The following is a 15,710-nucleotide window of genomic DNA, read 5'->3' on the forward strand; positions in this document are numbered from 1 at the left end:
ATTCCTTCATCAGCCTCAGGTTCTGGTGGGTACTGATCCGCCTCTGCAATTATGTAGCTACTCTGAGCTTCATCCCCGTAGAGAGCAGCTTCTGCTTCAAGTAAAGAGTTGATGTCGAACTCCTCTGATGAAGGCTGAGTGTAGCTATAGTCTTGTCCCATGTTCATTGGCCTGCACAAAAAACCAGAAACTATGTTAAGAACACATTCACTAGGGAGTTTAAGAACACATTAACTTAGATATATGATCAACTAAACAGTTTACTAGCTACACATTAAGCTAACAGAAAACCGTACAAATACGTTTTGAAACCAGAAAAATATAAGCCACAGGAAACCATACAGATACGTTTTGAAACCAAAAACGAATTGAAACCCTAACTACATCGATTGAAACCGAAAACGAAAACCAAATTGAAACCGAAAACAAGTGATGAGTTTTCCAGCTAACTAAATCGATTGAAACCCTAACTACAAACCAAAAGATCCCCAATTGAAAACGATTTGAAAAAGATTTGATAACAATTTCAAAACCCAGAAATTTTTGAAACCCTAAATGGAGAAAATCCCCAAATCGATTCAAAGGAAATACGAAGCATAGAGGGAGACGAGAACAACATGGAAGCTAACATATCCTTAAATCTACCACAGAATTAGTTTATTTACCTTTGAAGATCGATAATGGAGAGAAATCGCCTTTCGTCGAGAGCTCTGATTTTTTTTTCTAACCTTCGGTCGCGAATATTTTTTTCTCTCGACATAACCCAACACAACATATCGCCGGGCCAACCATCAGACGCCACGTGCAGTAAGGACTTGATCCTTCGAAGCCTTATTTACGGACTGATCCGTACCGATCCGTCTAAAGCTGAGCCCAATTCACAATTTTTCTATTGTAAAAATGCTAAGGATTTGGGCCACGGACCCGTGACGGACCTCCGTTGCGGTTGGTCTTATTACTTCTTGCAACCTTTGTCTATGGCAAGATTCTAAAACAAACAAGGGCTAGTCTTATCTTGAAAGTTGAAACTAGTGTTGGCTCGCGGAAAAGGAATGTCTAGTAGGCATTCTGCCACTTGGATTCAATTCTATTAGAAGAAAACTATTTACATTATTTGGATTTCTGTAAGAGGTGAAACTACTTTTTTTGTCAAATGACCGGTTGTTCATTTTACTTAATATTTACCCACAAAAAAAGAGAGTTGAAATTTGAAACTAGTGTATGTGTAGGTATAAGTTTACATAAACTGCTTAGGACATATAAAAAGTATTTTGGCTATATAACTACAAAGATTTGATGTACTTGAATTACCTGGTTGAAATAACACCACTACTGTATCTAAAAACATTAACTAAAAATTATGTAAAGATTGATTCATTTCTAAGCCGAGCTGCAGCTAAACAAACAGAAGCGTATAAAGAGCATGTGAACGTAGGCCCATATATTATACAAAATGAAGAAGATGAGCACATACTAATTAGGCCCATTAATGAAAATTATAACGGACCAAGATACTTGTAGCATTATCTATACAGTTATTTGAAAATGATTTTGTTTATTTGTCATATTTTTTTTATGATTTTAAGATAAATTATTAGTCCAATTAATATTATTATTAAAATATTAGTATTTATCATTTTCTCCATGATTTTAAAATATATCATTAGTCTATTTAATATTATTATTAAGAATTATTTAATATATATCTATTTATCATAGTATTTAAGATAATTAATAAATAAATAGATACTAACAAATTCTTTTGATCGATATTTATTATTATATAAAATATTATTTAAAGTATATATATTTATAATGATATTTGAGGTTATTAATTAAATAAATTAACAATAGATATTAACAAATTTTATTGATAATATAATAATTAGGTTAATTTTATATTTAAATTATCATTTTAATGGTTAATATTCTAATCATGTTTTCTTATTCTTATTATCATGATTTTGGGGTTATTAATTAATAAAATACATTAACAATAGATATTAACAAATTCTACTGATAATATCTTAATTAAGTTTATTTGTTATCTTCTCCATGATTTTAGGTTATTTTAATTATTTGTCAGTGTTTTAATAACTTTTAGTTGGTTATTTTGTTTATTTATCATATTCTTAATAATTTTTAGCTAAGTCATTAGTTTATCTATATTTTTATTTAAAACTTTATTAAATGAATAGGTGTAATAGTTAGTATAGAATTCTAAATATTCGATATGAGCAAGGCGTACAAACGATTAGAATGGGATTTCATCAACTTTCCATACTTTTAGGTTTAGTCATATTTTATGCTCATTATTAATCTTAATAAATATTGTTTGTGATTTGACTGATAATTTATCATAATCTTGAGAATAATTAAAAAATTCTAATGATGATATCATATTTAAATTTATTTTATATTTACTTATGATATTGAATATTATATATATATATATATATATGTTTATATTATATTTGTTTTAGTAATATTAAACCGACTCTATTTTAATATATATCACATAAGATATATTGATTCATCTATCTTTAAGATAATTTCTTAGGACAGACAAAATCAATCACTATGATAATTTATAAAAAAAGTTGGAAAATAATTTAAAAATAATACTATTACTTACGATGTGATTTTATCTCTCTCACGTTAAAACTTAGAGCATTTAAAGTCTTTATTACCCTTAATAAATAATTATATTATATTAGATTTGTTAATAAATAATTACCCATAAATTAAAAACGAAATTTACTAATTGATAATATCATCATTTTCTAAAAGATTCTATATTATGTTATCCAAAAATATTTTACATCATAATATTTTTAAAATGAATATAAATCTCTGTATATGGTTTTATGTATATACAGATTTTTCAAGTTTATTTTACGTATTAGAAAATATTTTTTTTAAAATAAAAAAATTTATATTATATAATTTTTTTTTTGAAAAACATGAAAATAATTTATTCCAATGGTTTTTCAATTGATAATATATAAATTTACAGCTTTTTGTAAAATTATTAAGCCCGCAAGTTGCGGACAAAACACTTAGTTAAATATTATAATAGGTTTGTAAAAATCACTTGGAATCTCTAAAATTGATTTATTAAAATCGTCTAACCATGGTTTATTTCTAAATTAAATTCATAATCAAATCTCAAGATTATTTTGGTATTAGTGGCATACAAATTTTAGAATTCAGATTTTATTATATGAAACAGAAAAAAGAGAGAAAAGTTGAAGCATTCTTTGTAATATGTACCATTTTTTTGCATATTAAATTATTTATAAACTGTATGGTTTTGACAAAAACTGACATGTAATAAGTTCAAATAGTAGTGGATATATAATATGTTATGATACAATAATATTTCTATTTCCATTTTCAAATTATTACAATATTTGTGTATACTAGTGTATTCTGGTCAATAATTGTTTTTTTAACTATTTACAGGCCCACGTTCAGTAAAGTCTTGATACTACATGATTCATTTCTTGCCAAATAAAAAAAAAAGAGAGGAAGATAAACATTTTAAAATAACACAAGAGTAAAAACATTTAACTCTTATCATAGTGCAGCTTGGTTGGTTGGTAGTGGTGGATGGACGTCAAAGGAAAAAAATAGAGCTGTAAAATAGAAACAAGAATATCTTCTCACTTTTTGAAATGTTGATTTTGTCGAGATTTCTATAATCTGTCGTTAGATTTTGTGCCTCCTTTTTTGTTGGATGTTCTAAGTGTGAGGGAGCGTTTTGATTGAGGGACTTGACTATTTTCAGAGATACACAATGTTTAAAGAAGAAGACAAGTGAAATTTTGCGTTTAGGATACGTCTTTGAAACGTCACTTTCTTTTCACCATCTCTAATGTTATGACTGAAAAAATATCAAGAGAGATTGAGAGCGAATCGTATCTACTTTTCTTACCCTCACTTTCTCTTTCTCATTTCCTTTTTGTAACAGTTTGCTTTCTTTTACCAGTTAACATGTTGAAAAGAAAATTATCATTAAGAAAACTAAAAGCCAATTGACATTTTAAATTCTCTTACGGTTTCATAAGCCATATATTAAAAAAATCAGGCTCTTAATAAAATGTTAAATCTTCGTGTTAAAAGTTTGGAGGTTTATTATATATGGATAAACAAGGATACTTCGCTCATATCAAACAAAGAACACTCTATAACTCAAATACTCAATCAAGAATCCCTTTATTTCAAAAAGAAACTCAATATTTTATCTGAATTGGCTCCTACATAAACAGATTTACAGTGCACTATCCAATATATAAGAAGAGAAGAAGGCTCTGCGCTGTGAATGTGATGAATGACTTTGGTGTTATTGATTTATATATTTTGATTGATTTAGAAATCCATGAAGTATTTTATAAATCCAAATAAAATATGCAGATTTAAAAAAAAATCGGATTAGTATTTACAAATCCGGAAGTTTTCCCTCGGATTTGAATCTTTGTATTTTTAACAAAAAAAATCATTCAAATTCATTATAAAATCAAATTTATTAGTAAATTCGTATGATTGAATAACACTTGATTTGATATAGAATTTGTGAATCATTAAACAAATAGCACATGATTTTAATAAAGATCTGAAAATCATAGAACCAATAATACTAGATTTAGTTCGGATTTTCAAATCGTTTAAAATACAACAACCAATAATCCCCAGTTATATTCCTGACCAAGAATTACAATTTTTTTTACCATTCTGGATATCTTCAATTACTTTTATATTCCTCTAATTATTGTTAAGAAATAACAATGTCAGTCAGTGTGTGTATCCAAACGAAGTTGATCGTCACAGATGCACGCATTTTCTAGGGCAAGTACATCTATGCACTAGGTTGATCGTGTCACAAAGAAAACAAAAATATACTATTGAGTTGTTGAAAAATGGAAGGTAATACCATTAAAACATACCCGTACGGTTATTGAAAATTGGTTATAAGAGAAATAAAACGTGTTAAACAAATTCATAGTTTATCTTCGTATTGTCCTTTTTTTTTCCTGTCATTAGTTATTTCAGAAGTTTAATTAGTTTGTTTTCCTCAAAATTTAGAAACTTGCTTACATTCTTGTATCTTGTGCTTGCCGACAATTTTGGAATATGCCCTCAATATTTTTCTCATTTCGTAAAATATTTCCAATATCAAAACCTTTTCACAAATAGATGCAAAAACGCCATTAATAAAAAAAAAAATCCACCAATAGAGTACCAGCAAGGATTTGGTTTTGTCGCCATGTTGCCACTACTCACGATTCACGGATCCATCCGGTACACCCGCCAAATGAACATATCGATTTTGCAAATTTTATGTTTCGCGTTAGAATAAAACTCTTTCGGTTTTTAAAAGCTAACATATGATGCAGTTCTTAACAAATAAGTGTTTGTAGTAGATGTTATAAAAAAGTTTTTGTAGTATTAGTTACCAAGAAGTACATTTAATTCCATCTTTTCCTATAAGGTAGCTGATATCTTCATATAGTCTCTTAACATAATAATTTTGATGTTGCAATTAAATTCATAATTTAACTGGTTAATTAATTGATTACAAATATATAAGAAAACTGGTTAATTATTCGGTCAAAGAGAGCGACAACAAAAAGAATCTAAAGGTAGCCCACATTCAAAGAACAAAAAAAGTTAATTTGTTTTAAATAAGTGCTTCTTTTTGGTTTTATAACAATTTTTTTTTTTTAAAAAAAAATTGTCTAGGAAAAGAGGGCAGAAGGCCGGGTGACATCAAATGAGGTGTGACACTTGTGAGGAACTGAGGATAGAATAGAAAGAGAACGACGTCATGGTCGTAATAGTATATTAGACGTCCACATACTTCAAAAAAATCACACACCAATCCTTTTGTTCAACTTAGCCACAAAGAAACCTGCCTAATTGCCACTTTTGAACCTAAATGCTCTCTCCACATTTTCAGAATGGATATTAAAGGTTAACCTAATTGAACCACACCAAAAAGATATTGCGTCACTAATCATATTGATGATATCAAGTTGGTGGGATAATGAATTATTTAGATTGAAACAAAGATGGTTTTCGATAAGAAAATAAAACAAATGATGGTTTAAACGGTCATTCATTCAGGAATATAAAACATACCAGGATTCAAAATCAATGGATCCATATATAAAACGTGTTATAGTTTTGATATTTTACGAGGTTGCTTTAGTCATGTTAAAAGTTCATGATCAAACTATGTAGTAATTTACTGGGACTGTGATGAATACAATAGTAAGACTGTAATGTATCTTGCTATTTTCTTTAAAATATAAAAATTCTATAATAGAAATGTGATTTAGTTTGATGTATTTTTTCTAAAACAGTAATATCCAAATATAGAGTAAAAATAGAAAAATACCTTTCTTTTTCTCTATAAATAGAGGAAAAATAATAAGCTCTATATTAGAAGTGGAAAAAGACATTTTTAATTCTAAATACTATTATAGAGACAAATATATAGATGAGTTGTAGATGTTATAATAATGTGAGTTATTTTTCTGGAGATTTTAAATTTAGTACGTCTATGTATGTTTCGATTCCTTTTTTTTTTTTGAACTTTATGTTTCGATTCCTTATTATACCCAAAAAAATATAAGTCAAGATTATAACAAGCACAACCAAATATTTTTGACATAAAATTCCTATTAAATATGCAATAATATACCCAAATTAATGTTCAAAAACCCAAATGGATAGACGCGGATCCCATGCAGACTGCTTTGCAAGAAAAGGAACGTGAAAGGGAACTTTTATATAGCAATCACCACTCACAGTATATAATAATAATTTAATAATAATAATAATAACAGTAACCAAAAAACTCTTACATAAAATAAACATTTTTTTCTTTTAAAAAAGGTCCCAAAGCTCAGTTCATTGGAGTTTCACGTATCGCTGGACACATTTCGCTGGACACATTTCGCTCTTATTTTACTCCATATAGAGAGAAAACGAGTGGCCACTCACTAAAAAAAAAGTGGCCACTTACCCAATATAATTGCCGTTTAGTAATTTGGAGACTTGTCAATTTTAAGCAAATATGGTTTTAAAATACTATTTGAGTTAATTACGTAAGCCAGATGGTAGGTTAGAAAATAATTTTTAAATAGAAATAGTATATTTTAAAATAAAAAACTAAACTGTTACAAGATTATCCATGTTGCCTACAACTATTAATTGTTTTTAAAGTTACAAATGTTTTTTGCTAATACTTTTATATAGTGTTTTTGGTAAAGCATTAGTATTTAAATTACTTAAAATTAAAAAATAATTTTATTTTATTTAATAATATTATATATATATTCACTGTTTAGAAATAAAAAGTACATCAAATTCAAAATATCATTAATTATATATATTAAATAATAAAATTCTTTAACAAAAAACAAATATTAAATAATATACATTATTTTGATGACAAACTATAAACTATTGAATATATATTATACATATCCACTGTTTATAAATAAAAAATTAGATATTATATATAATATTATATATATGTCATATATATGTCATATATATGAATTATAATTTTTCTACTAATCACTATTAATATGTATAATAATAAATGAATACAACTTTTGCAGCATACTACTGATTTTATAGTTTATTACTACCATGTTATTATCAAAAATAATACTTCGGTACATTAATAATACTTCACGTCCAAATATATCTCAAAATTGTATGCTTGCTAATTGCTATTATGTTATATATATATAGATATATACCACTTTCAACACACAAACTGACACACATATTATATTATATATATATACGCTTTTATTTTTTTATAAGTTTTGTGAGACATAAATAAATGTCATATCAAAAGAATTATAAAAATAATAAAAATGAATGTGAGATTGAGAGAGAGAGAGAGAGAGAGAGAGTGGATTGTATGTTTATTTCAAATGGTGAATTCCGTTTTCATTTAATTAAGTGTTCAAGCATATGCATCCAATTCATTAGGTTATGTAACCTTTTTTCTAAGGTATATAACTTGAAAAGAATACATTTCTCAATTAAGAGTTTGTCATCAACGTTCATTTGACGTTCAAATCGCAGTATATAACTTAAAATTAATGATTATTAAAGTCAACCTACCAATTAGATTTGATGTATTAGCATGAGAAAATTAAGGACGCTTCCGGGTACAATGGTCCCAACGAAGTTGAGGCCGAGGGTGTGCATGCCACTAACTTCGGACCACTCAGTGGAATCTTTCTTACCAAACTAGATTAACTACCGACCAGACCACGAGCATATTCCCTCTGCCCATTTCTTCCTATTATATATTAATAAATCTCTTTTATTCACTTTTATAATCTACTTTTTTCCCGAGTTAGGAAACGGCGTATTTCTATTGAAAATTAAAAAGGATTACAACAAATGATTGTAAAAAACAGAGCAAAATATATAGGAGGATCTTATTTTTGGGAAGTAGCAATGCTGAAGGATTCCCAATTTAGCAATCTCCTGTTTTCCCGATCGCCTTCAATACATCTTCTTGATATTTGAACATTATCCTTGTACATCACTTCATTGTCTTCTTCGCCCTCATCCTCGTGTTCTTCGTTTTCTTCCGTCTCAATCTTAACTTCTTCGTTTTCTACATTCTCATCTGAGTCTTTCAAGATAGAGAGTCGGAGACGACCGTTGCTTCGGTCAGCTTGGAAGCACCTGTTAAGAGGCGGTGCCTTTGTGGCAGTCATGACCAATCTTCCATCTTCACGGTGTGGTCTCATTTGAATGCATTGAGACCCTCTCATACTGGTCAACGGAGGTGGGAGATCACTAGGGCACCCTTTCTTAATTTTCAACGTTCTTGTCTCCGTTGTTGTTACGTCGAGTTTCTTGGTCTGCAAGTCAGATAAAGAAAGCAAGAACAGATCTTCGACGTCAGTAACATCAGAGCCAGTTTCGCTTCCAAGATTTTCAGTACACAATGCTAAGCTCTCGTCGCTTAGAGTTCTAGAAGAAGAAGGACGTTGAACATAAGTCTTCTCTTTCTCAGAGCTAGTCGTCTTTGAGAGAGAGGAGGAGGAGGATGACCCAGAGGATAGAGACTGGAGAAAGCTCCAGCTACTCGATTCAGGACCCGAGGAAGCAGCTGGTATGTCATCGTTGCTGTTTTGGGTGTCTTTTGCATTAGAGGAGTCAAGCAAATGAGACTTGAGGGCTAAGGGTTGAGAGAAGTGAGGAGTTGGTGAAGATAGCCTAAGCCTTAAAGCCCAAGGCTCATTAAGCTGAGATGACTGAAACCCTTGTTGATACACAACAGTTCCCATTTTCTTATTAGGAGTAGATGAAATCTGTTGAGAGATAGAGATAGAAAAGGAGAGGTTATTTGTGAGATGCGAAACAAAGAAGTAGAGAGGTTTTTGGAAATGAGAATGAAGGATAGTGAGAGGGAGAGGATGCCAATTTGTAGTGTCCCAAAATTGAATAAATAAAGAAAAGAAAGAGAAAGTGTGACTATGCAATGTGCAGGGACTAGAGAGGTGGGTAAGGAGCTTTTCCACACTACCACTTGTATAATGCAAAACTTTTAAAAAATAATTACGCCACACAATGCAGATAAGAATCTTGTGTGTGTGTGTTAAAAGTGAAAGGAGAAAATAAGTCATTGTATAGTGCACATGGTTAAATTTGAAAAACTTTGAATGTTATCCTTTCTTTTGTACTGTTATGAAGGGAGACTTTAATTGATAGCAAAAGGAGCAATTTGGAAAGCATAGTCCCATGAAACTTATTTAATCATCGTTTTTAACTAATTCAGGCAAAAGGAAAACCGAATTATTCTGACCTTCATGTGATCTGTGACAGAAAGAGACTACTAACCAGGAAAATGAAAAACAAACGAACAAAAATAGTGAGAATAAGGAAAGTTCCGAATGAAAAATAAAATATTTGCGTTAACATTTGGGTTCCCTAATGTATTACATTTTTTTCTTCCCAATGTTTACATTTTGAAAGACAGCATAGTTTTTTTATCAAACGTTTTATTATAACTGAATCTCCTCTTCTGATGAGTTTGAAATATTTATAAAATAACATAGAATCTAAATGAAAAAAAAAAAAACAGAAAAGCAAACAAAACGCATACGAAAAACCAGTCGGCCATTTAGAGATAGACATAATGGGAGTAACATGTCAAAAAGTTACCGACACAGGTTGCTCTATCTATATAAATATATACATATTTTTACCTTCCAAAAAATAAAACAATCCAACAAAAACCTATGAAAGTTCCCAAATTTGGTTTCCCCAATAGTGCTATAAATTATGAAAATGATTGTTTGTTTGTTATCTCTAATAGTCTCCATATGTTAAAAGCAAAGAGTCGTGTGGCACACATAGAGAGGGAGAGTCGAAACCTATGTCGGGTAACTCTTACACCCAGTTTCAACAACATGATAACAACAGCCCACTAAATTTGAAATCTGAATCCCATTTACTCAAAAAATGATTACTGACACTAATCAAGGAATAAACTTGAAAATGTGTCTCCACACAAAGTTTTACAAAGGCATGGTCATGTAGATCAAGAAACCACGACGGGAAGCAGAATACAGAAAAAGAAAACTAAAGTGTGCCAGAAAAATACAATCACATCGCTTACAGTGTATTTGAATACAAAGGAGAAAAAACACACTAAATTTCCGCCCACTTATTATGACCAAAACATGAAACCCTAAACTCTGTATTTGAATGCAAAGGTGTTATTATGCTACCAGAAATAATGAAAGAATCACATCAAATGTAAAGCGACCAAGGTTTAGTTAAATCAAATTATAATAAGATTGAAAGACAAATAAGAAGTTAGCTTCTAAGTCAATGTTGAGTCATGTTAACATCAACCGTTGCCCTTTGAATATTTGGCCAGCCAACAGTAAGCTGCTTTTTTCTCAAGAAAATAAATGTTGGGATTAAATTTCAAGATTCTCCCTCTTAAGCCATGTTACCTTGTACGGAACAGCTTATGAAGACAGTTTAAGATTAATTGTCGTCAGCAATAACAAGTGATTCCCCACTAAACACTTTTCTTTCTTCTGTCTCTCTGTTAAATCAGATGCTTACGTATTTAACCCTATTTCTAAACAACAAAAGACACTTTTTCATAGTAGACAAAAGCCCTAGGGTCACTGACTCTTATGTAACTCCAAGGCATGTGGGTTTATTATTATATAAACAAATGTAACCTAGTCCTCTCTAACTTTACCACATAGCTTACACAAAGAAGAGCTAGAACGCGTGAGCTGTTCCTATTCCAAAGAGGGTGGGGAGAGAGATTTTGTGAGATCGTCCTGGGCTTCCTGTAATAGGAAAAGCCATCTCAGTTTTGTACTTGTGTAATAAATAATGTGTAGCTACGACCATTGATGAACTGTGAGCATAATGCTAGCTTATGTGCTGTATAATACTATGATCAACTTTAATCATACATTAGTCTTTTCGAGGTCTATTGCAGGCATGAACAGCGCAAGTGGATCTTAGCTTATGTGTTTAAAGAGATTCTATTACTAAAAATATTTGGTACGAAGATACCTTCGATTATATATTATAGAACAAACAAAAGAAAAAACATCTCTTCTCTTGTACTGAGCTTCTATAACAAGGAACATCTTACTAAATATTCTCAGTGGTTGGTTTATCACGTATTACTACTAATTCCTCTAACAGATACAAATAAATATATGTTTCATATTCATTGCCAAGAAAATGCACAAAATAATATAGAACATGTGCTTCAAGAAAGTTTTCAGTTTTAGCAATATAACTCAGAAATAAGTAATCACAAACATTAATGTTTTGCTATTAGTTATAGTGTTATCCCTAAGTATGTCATTTTTTCTAGTGCCTCTCCCTCTGCTAAAGGAATCCAAAATGATATAATTAAGCAACTAGTTTGACATGCTTAGAATGAATAAATAATGAAATAATAATTAGGATTCTCTAACGTAAGCAAGGGTATGAAAGTTATGACATAGTTTAGTAATAAAATTGGAAAAAGGAGCTGACCTGCAGACGTAATCTCCAGACAAATATCCACAAATTGAATCTTGAACAGCATAGGTGGTCCTAAAATACGAACCACCCTCATATAAGAGAAGAAAGTAATACAGCAACCCTTGGCCTCTCGAAGGGAGAATGCTTTTGAGAGTAGTGTCCTTATGCAAAAGCTGCTTTACTATATGTAATTAAGATTACAATAATTCAGTGACTAATGACAGAAGCAAAAGCATCAAATTAAAAACAGAATATGTTTTGACTTCGTAATAATTCGTATCACTCAACAGTGTGAAACTTCGAATCATAATACATCAGTGTTCGCTATTGGTTTCAAGTTTTCGACTATTGGAAGACCTAAAAGCATAGAGATACACGTCAAACCACTTAAGCTCAAGTGGAGACATAAACTTAAGCCTTACGTCTCCAAGTATGCTATATGATTATCGAGTAAAACAAGAGTATTGCGTCTCGTGGCTCAATAGAAATTGCATAACAAAGAAAAGCCATCCATCCACCAATATCTTTTTGACCATATTAGTGGAACCTTTATGTGCAAATTCTCTAACTTTTGTATTATCATTAGAATGAGATGGGGAGCTTATCTTTTTTCTTTGGGAAAAAAAAATATAGCTCACAACTTTGGCTAGGAAAGAATATAAAAGCTTATATGTATAGAACTTTCTCATTTGCTTTTATACGGAAGCATGAGATCCACACGAAAATATCAATCTCATCCATATAACTAATGTCTTACTCACATTTCATCTAAAATAAGCTGAAATTTCTACAGCTTAGATGTCAACTTTGTAAAAAAGGTGGTGGTCTAGTTGTATACTAGTATAGGCGGATTTTGGGAAGCTAAGCACCCGGGTTCTAAGACATCCCACTACATTTCATTTTGTGGCCACATGGATAATGGATTTTGGTCCATTTGAAAACTCAGAAAGAAAATCTACCTGTTGGGTTGCACTTTTCTCTAAGGATTAGTTCGAACTTTGAGCCTAAGACTCGGGATACTTTCTGATTAAATAAAAAATAATATTGTAAAAAAGCTTTCATGTGGTCTAGTTATAAACTCGGGATACTTCCAGTTCGTCGAACAAAATAACACTCGCGGGTAAACTTACATTTTGTTGATGCACTTGGTCTTATTCGTTAAAAAGCATACATGTGGTTGATTCATCAAGATGGATCCATATCTCACACGAGAAAGCTCGTGATTGTTATGTTAGGCCATACCAGGAGCAACCGACGAGTTTACGCCTAGCCCCAAACTCTCCTTTTACCACCACGTTACCACCGACTTGGTTTATATATGCATAACATTGTTCTGTAAGAATATAGAGTAAATCAATGCAGCTCTCAACAAATCTCAAACAATTCCAACTATTGGGACCTTGAAATGATTTGGCTTGGAGACAAATTAACCATCTAATAGCCTTAAACGTATCTTATGAATCTAGCTACTACCAGTGAGAGAAGTACAATATCCTTGAAGACTTGTTCAAGTTTCATCGAACATATAAGCAGGAAAGTTCCATACTAGAGGCACAAAATAACCAACCGTACAAATAAAACCGATGCAACATCATGAAAACAGACATAAAACAATTAATTAACGTATAAAGATGCAACATCATGCGTATTCTCTTCTGGGAATCGCCGCGGCTGACGTGACCTTCTCTCTTACTGGAATCGCCATGGAAACAAACATAAGACGCCAAAAGGAGTTTTCTTGTGACGAACTTTCACGTGTCACAATTGGCTCCTTTGAAAACACATCCACCTTTCACTAATGCATTTCTAACCAGACACCAAAACACCAAATTTGATATAATTCAATTTCCAACAAAACACCAAAATTTACTCTATTTCACCAAATTTGGTGTAATGTAAATAGTGTTACACCAAATTCATCACATCAAATCTCTAAAATACATATTTTATTATGTTTCATTAAATAATATAGTTTAATTACTATTAAATTGTAATTAAATATTAATATATTGTATTATTTGTATTTTTAATTTATTTTCACATAATTTAAAACTAAGTTTTTATTTTTATTTTCAAAATAAATCACTACATGACTATTATCACTTATCATTTACATATAATAAAAATATAAATAATAATTATTATTTATCAATTACAAATAATAAAAATATAAAAAATTGAAATTGAAAACATCAAAATAATATATAATATTATTTTGGTGTAAAATTTGGTATCTTTGTTGGAAATGACAAAAACTATTATGACACCAAAACACCAAATTTGATGTAATTTCAACACTAAATTTGATGTCCTTGTTAAAGCATTTTCAACCCACCTCTATTTCTACCTCTTTTTTTGTCCGGTTAATTATGCTATTACAAATTATGAGAAACATTAGATATATGATATTACAGCCGACAATTCTACATGCCTTATGAGGATTCACGCCTAACTGCATCACCCTGAGTAGCCCTATGAGATCCATTTCTGACGGTACTCCTTACGCCATGCTGAAGATCTCTTGTAAGCATTTTCTCTAATTTTCTACATAATTCGCCTTCTCCGAGAATTGAAACTCATACCTCTTCCTGTAGAAATTGCGTTGTCTGGGGTTCGAACCTCAGACCTGGGTGTAGAAACCTTTAAACCTTGACCACTAGGCCACAGTGCTTCCACAAAACATAGATATTGCTATTTTTTCCTCTATTTATATAGGAAGAAATAGCATTCCTAAAAAAAAAGAATTAGCATTCTTCTATATTTTGTTCTATATGTAAAGATCTCTATTTTAAAGAAATACATAGGAATAAAACTCATCTTTATTATAGAGTTTCTCTATTTTAGAAGTAAAAATAGAAGAATATATCGGAGATGGTCTAAGAGATGCTCTAAAAACGTTACCATAGCAAAAATTATAACCAGTCCAGAAATAATTAACGTTAAAATGGGACCGAAGAAAGCTTTCTTCTGACGAATTTGCACGTGTCACTATTGGCTCCATTGAAAATACATGTACATTTCACTAAAAGATTACCCCCTAGCAAAATTATAAGAGCGTTCTTAGAGTGGAGTTCTTATCGAAATATTGATATCTTGCATATGTTTGCATTGTTTTAACCATCCATTTTGTACACATTGATCATATAGATTAGGAATTAAGCATCTTTAGGATCCATATTGCATTCATAAGTCTTTATCAGGTATCAGAGTGTCCTATGGAGCGATTGGAGGTGTTTAGAAGCATTTTGGTACAAGAAGGGATGAAAAATGAAGTTGGTTCGGTTTTGGGCGAGCACGACGCGGGTTGGAGCACCCCGATTTCACCTACCCGCGTAGCCGAGCCAAGAATAGCCTCCACGCGGGATGAGTGGCGCGGGATTGTGAACCCGCGTGCACGAAGAGGAAGAAGCGAGACGACACCTCGACGCGGGTTCCCTTACCCGCGTTGTCGAAGAGCAGCCTCGACGGTCTGACGCGGGAAGAAGGGCGCGGGACGAGCTACCCGCGCGCATGAAGTGAAGGTCTCGACACTCCAACGCGGGTAGAGTCGCGCGGGTTGTGACCGATGCCTCCTACCCGAGTCGAATCTTTTCCTTAGTCGGATTTTAATGTTTTTAAGGGGCTTTTTAGACTTTTTAATGGAAACCATTAGGTTT

At 31.3% G+C, this 15,710-nt stretch overlaps 1 protein-coding gene across 1 annotated transcript; it reads right to left on the bottom strand.

Moving 5' to 3' along the window:
• Positions 1-8,361: 8,361 nt before the first annotated feature.
• On the bottom strand, positions 8,362-9,671 carry LOC106325679 (protein FANTASTIC FOUR 3-like). The gene has a single exon (XM_013763742.1). It carries the CDS (start codon positions 9,669-9,671, stop codon positions 8,472-8,474), a length of 1,200 nt encoding a protein of 399 aa, XP_013619196.1. The 3' UTR covers positions 8,362-8,471.
• Between the last annotated feature and the right edge of the window lie 6,039 nt (positions 9,672-15,710).

The sequence above is a fragment of the Brassica oleracea genome, chromosome C2, assembly GCF_000695525.1.
Source record: "Brassica oleracea var. oleracea cultivar TO1000 chromosome C2, BOL, whole genome shotgun sequence".
NCBI classification, from domain to species: Eukaryota; Viridiplantae; Streptophyta; class Magnoliopsida; order Brassicales; family Brassicaceae; genus Brassica; species Brassica oleracea.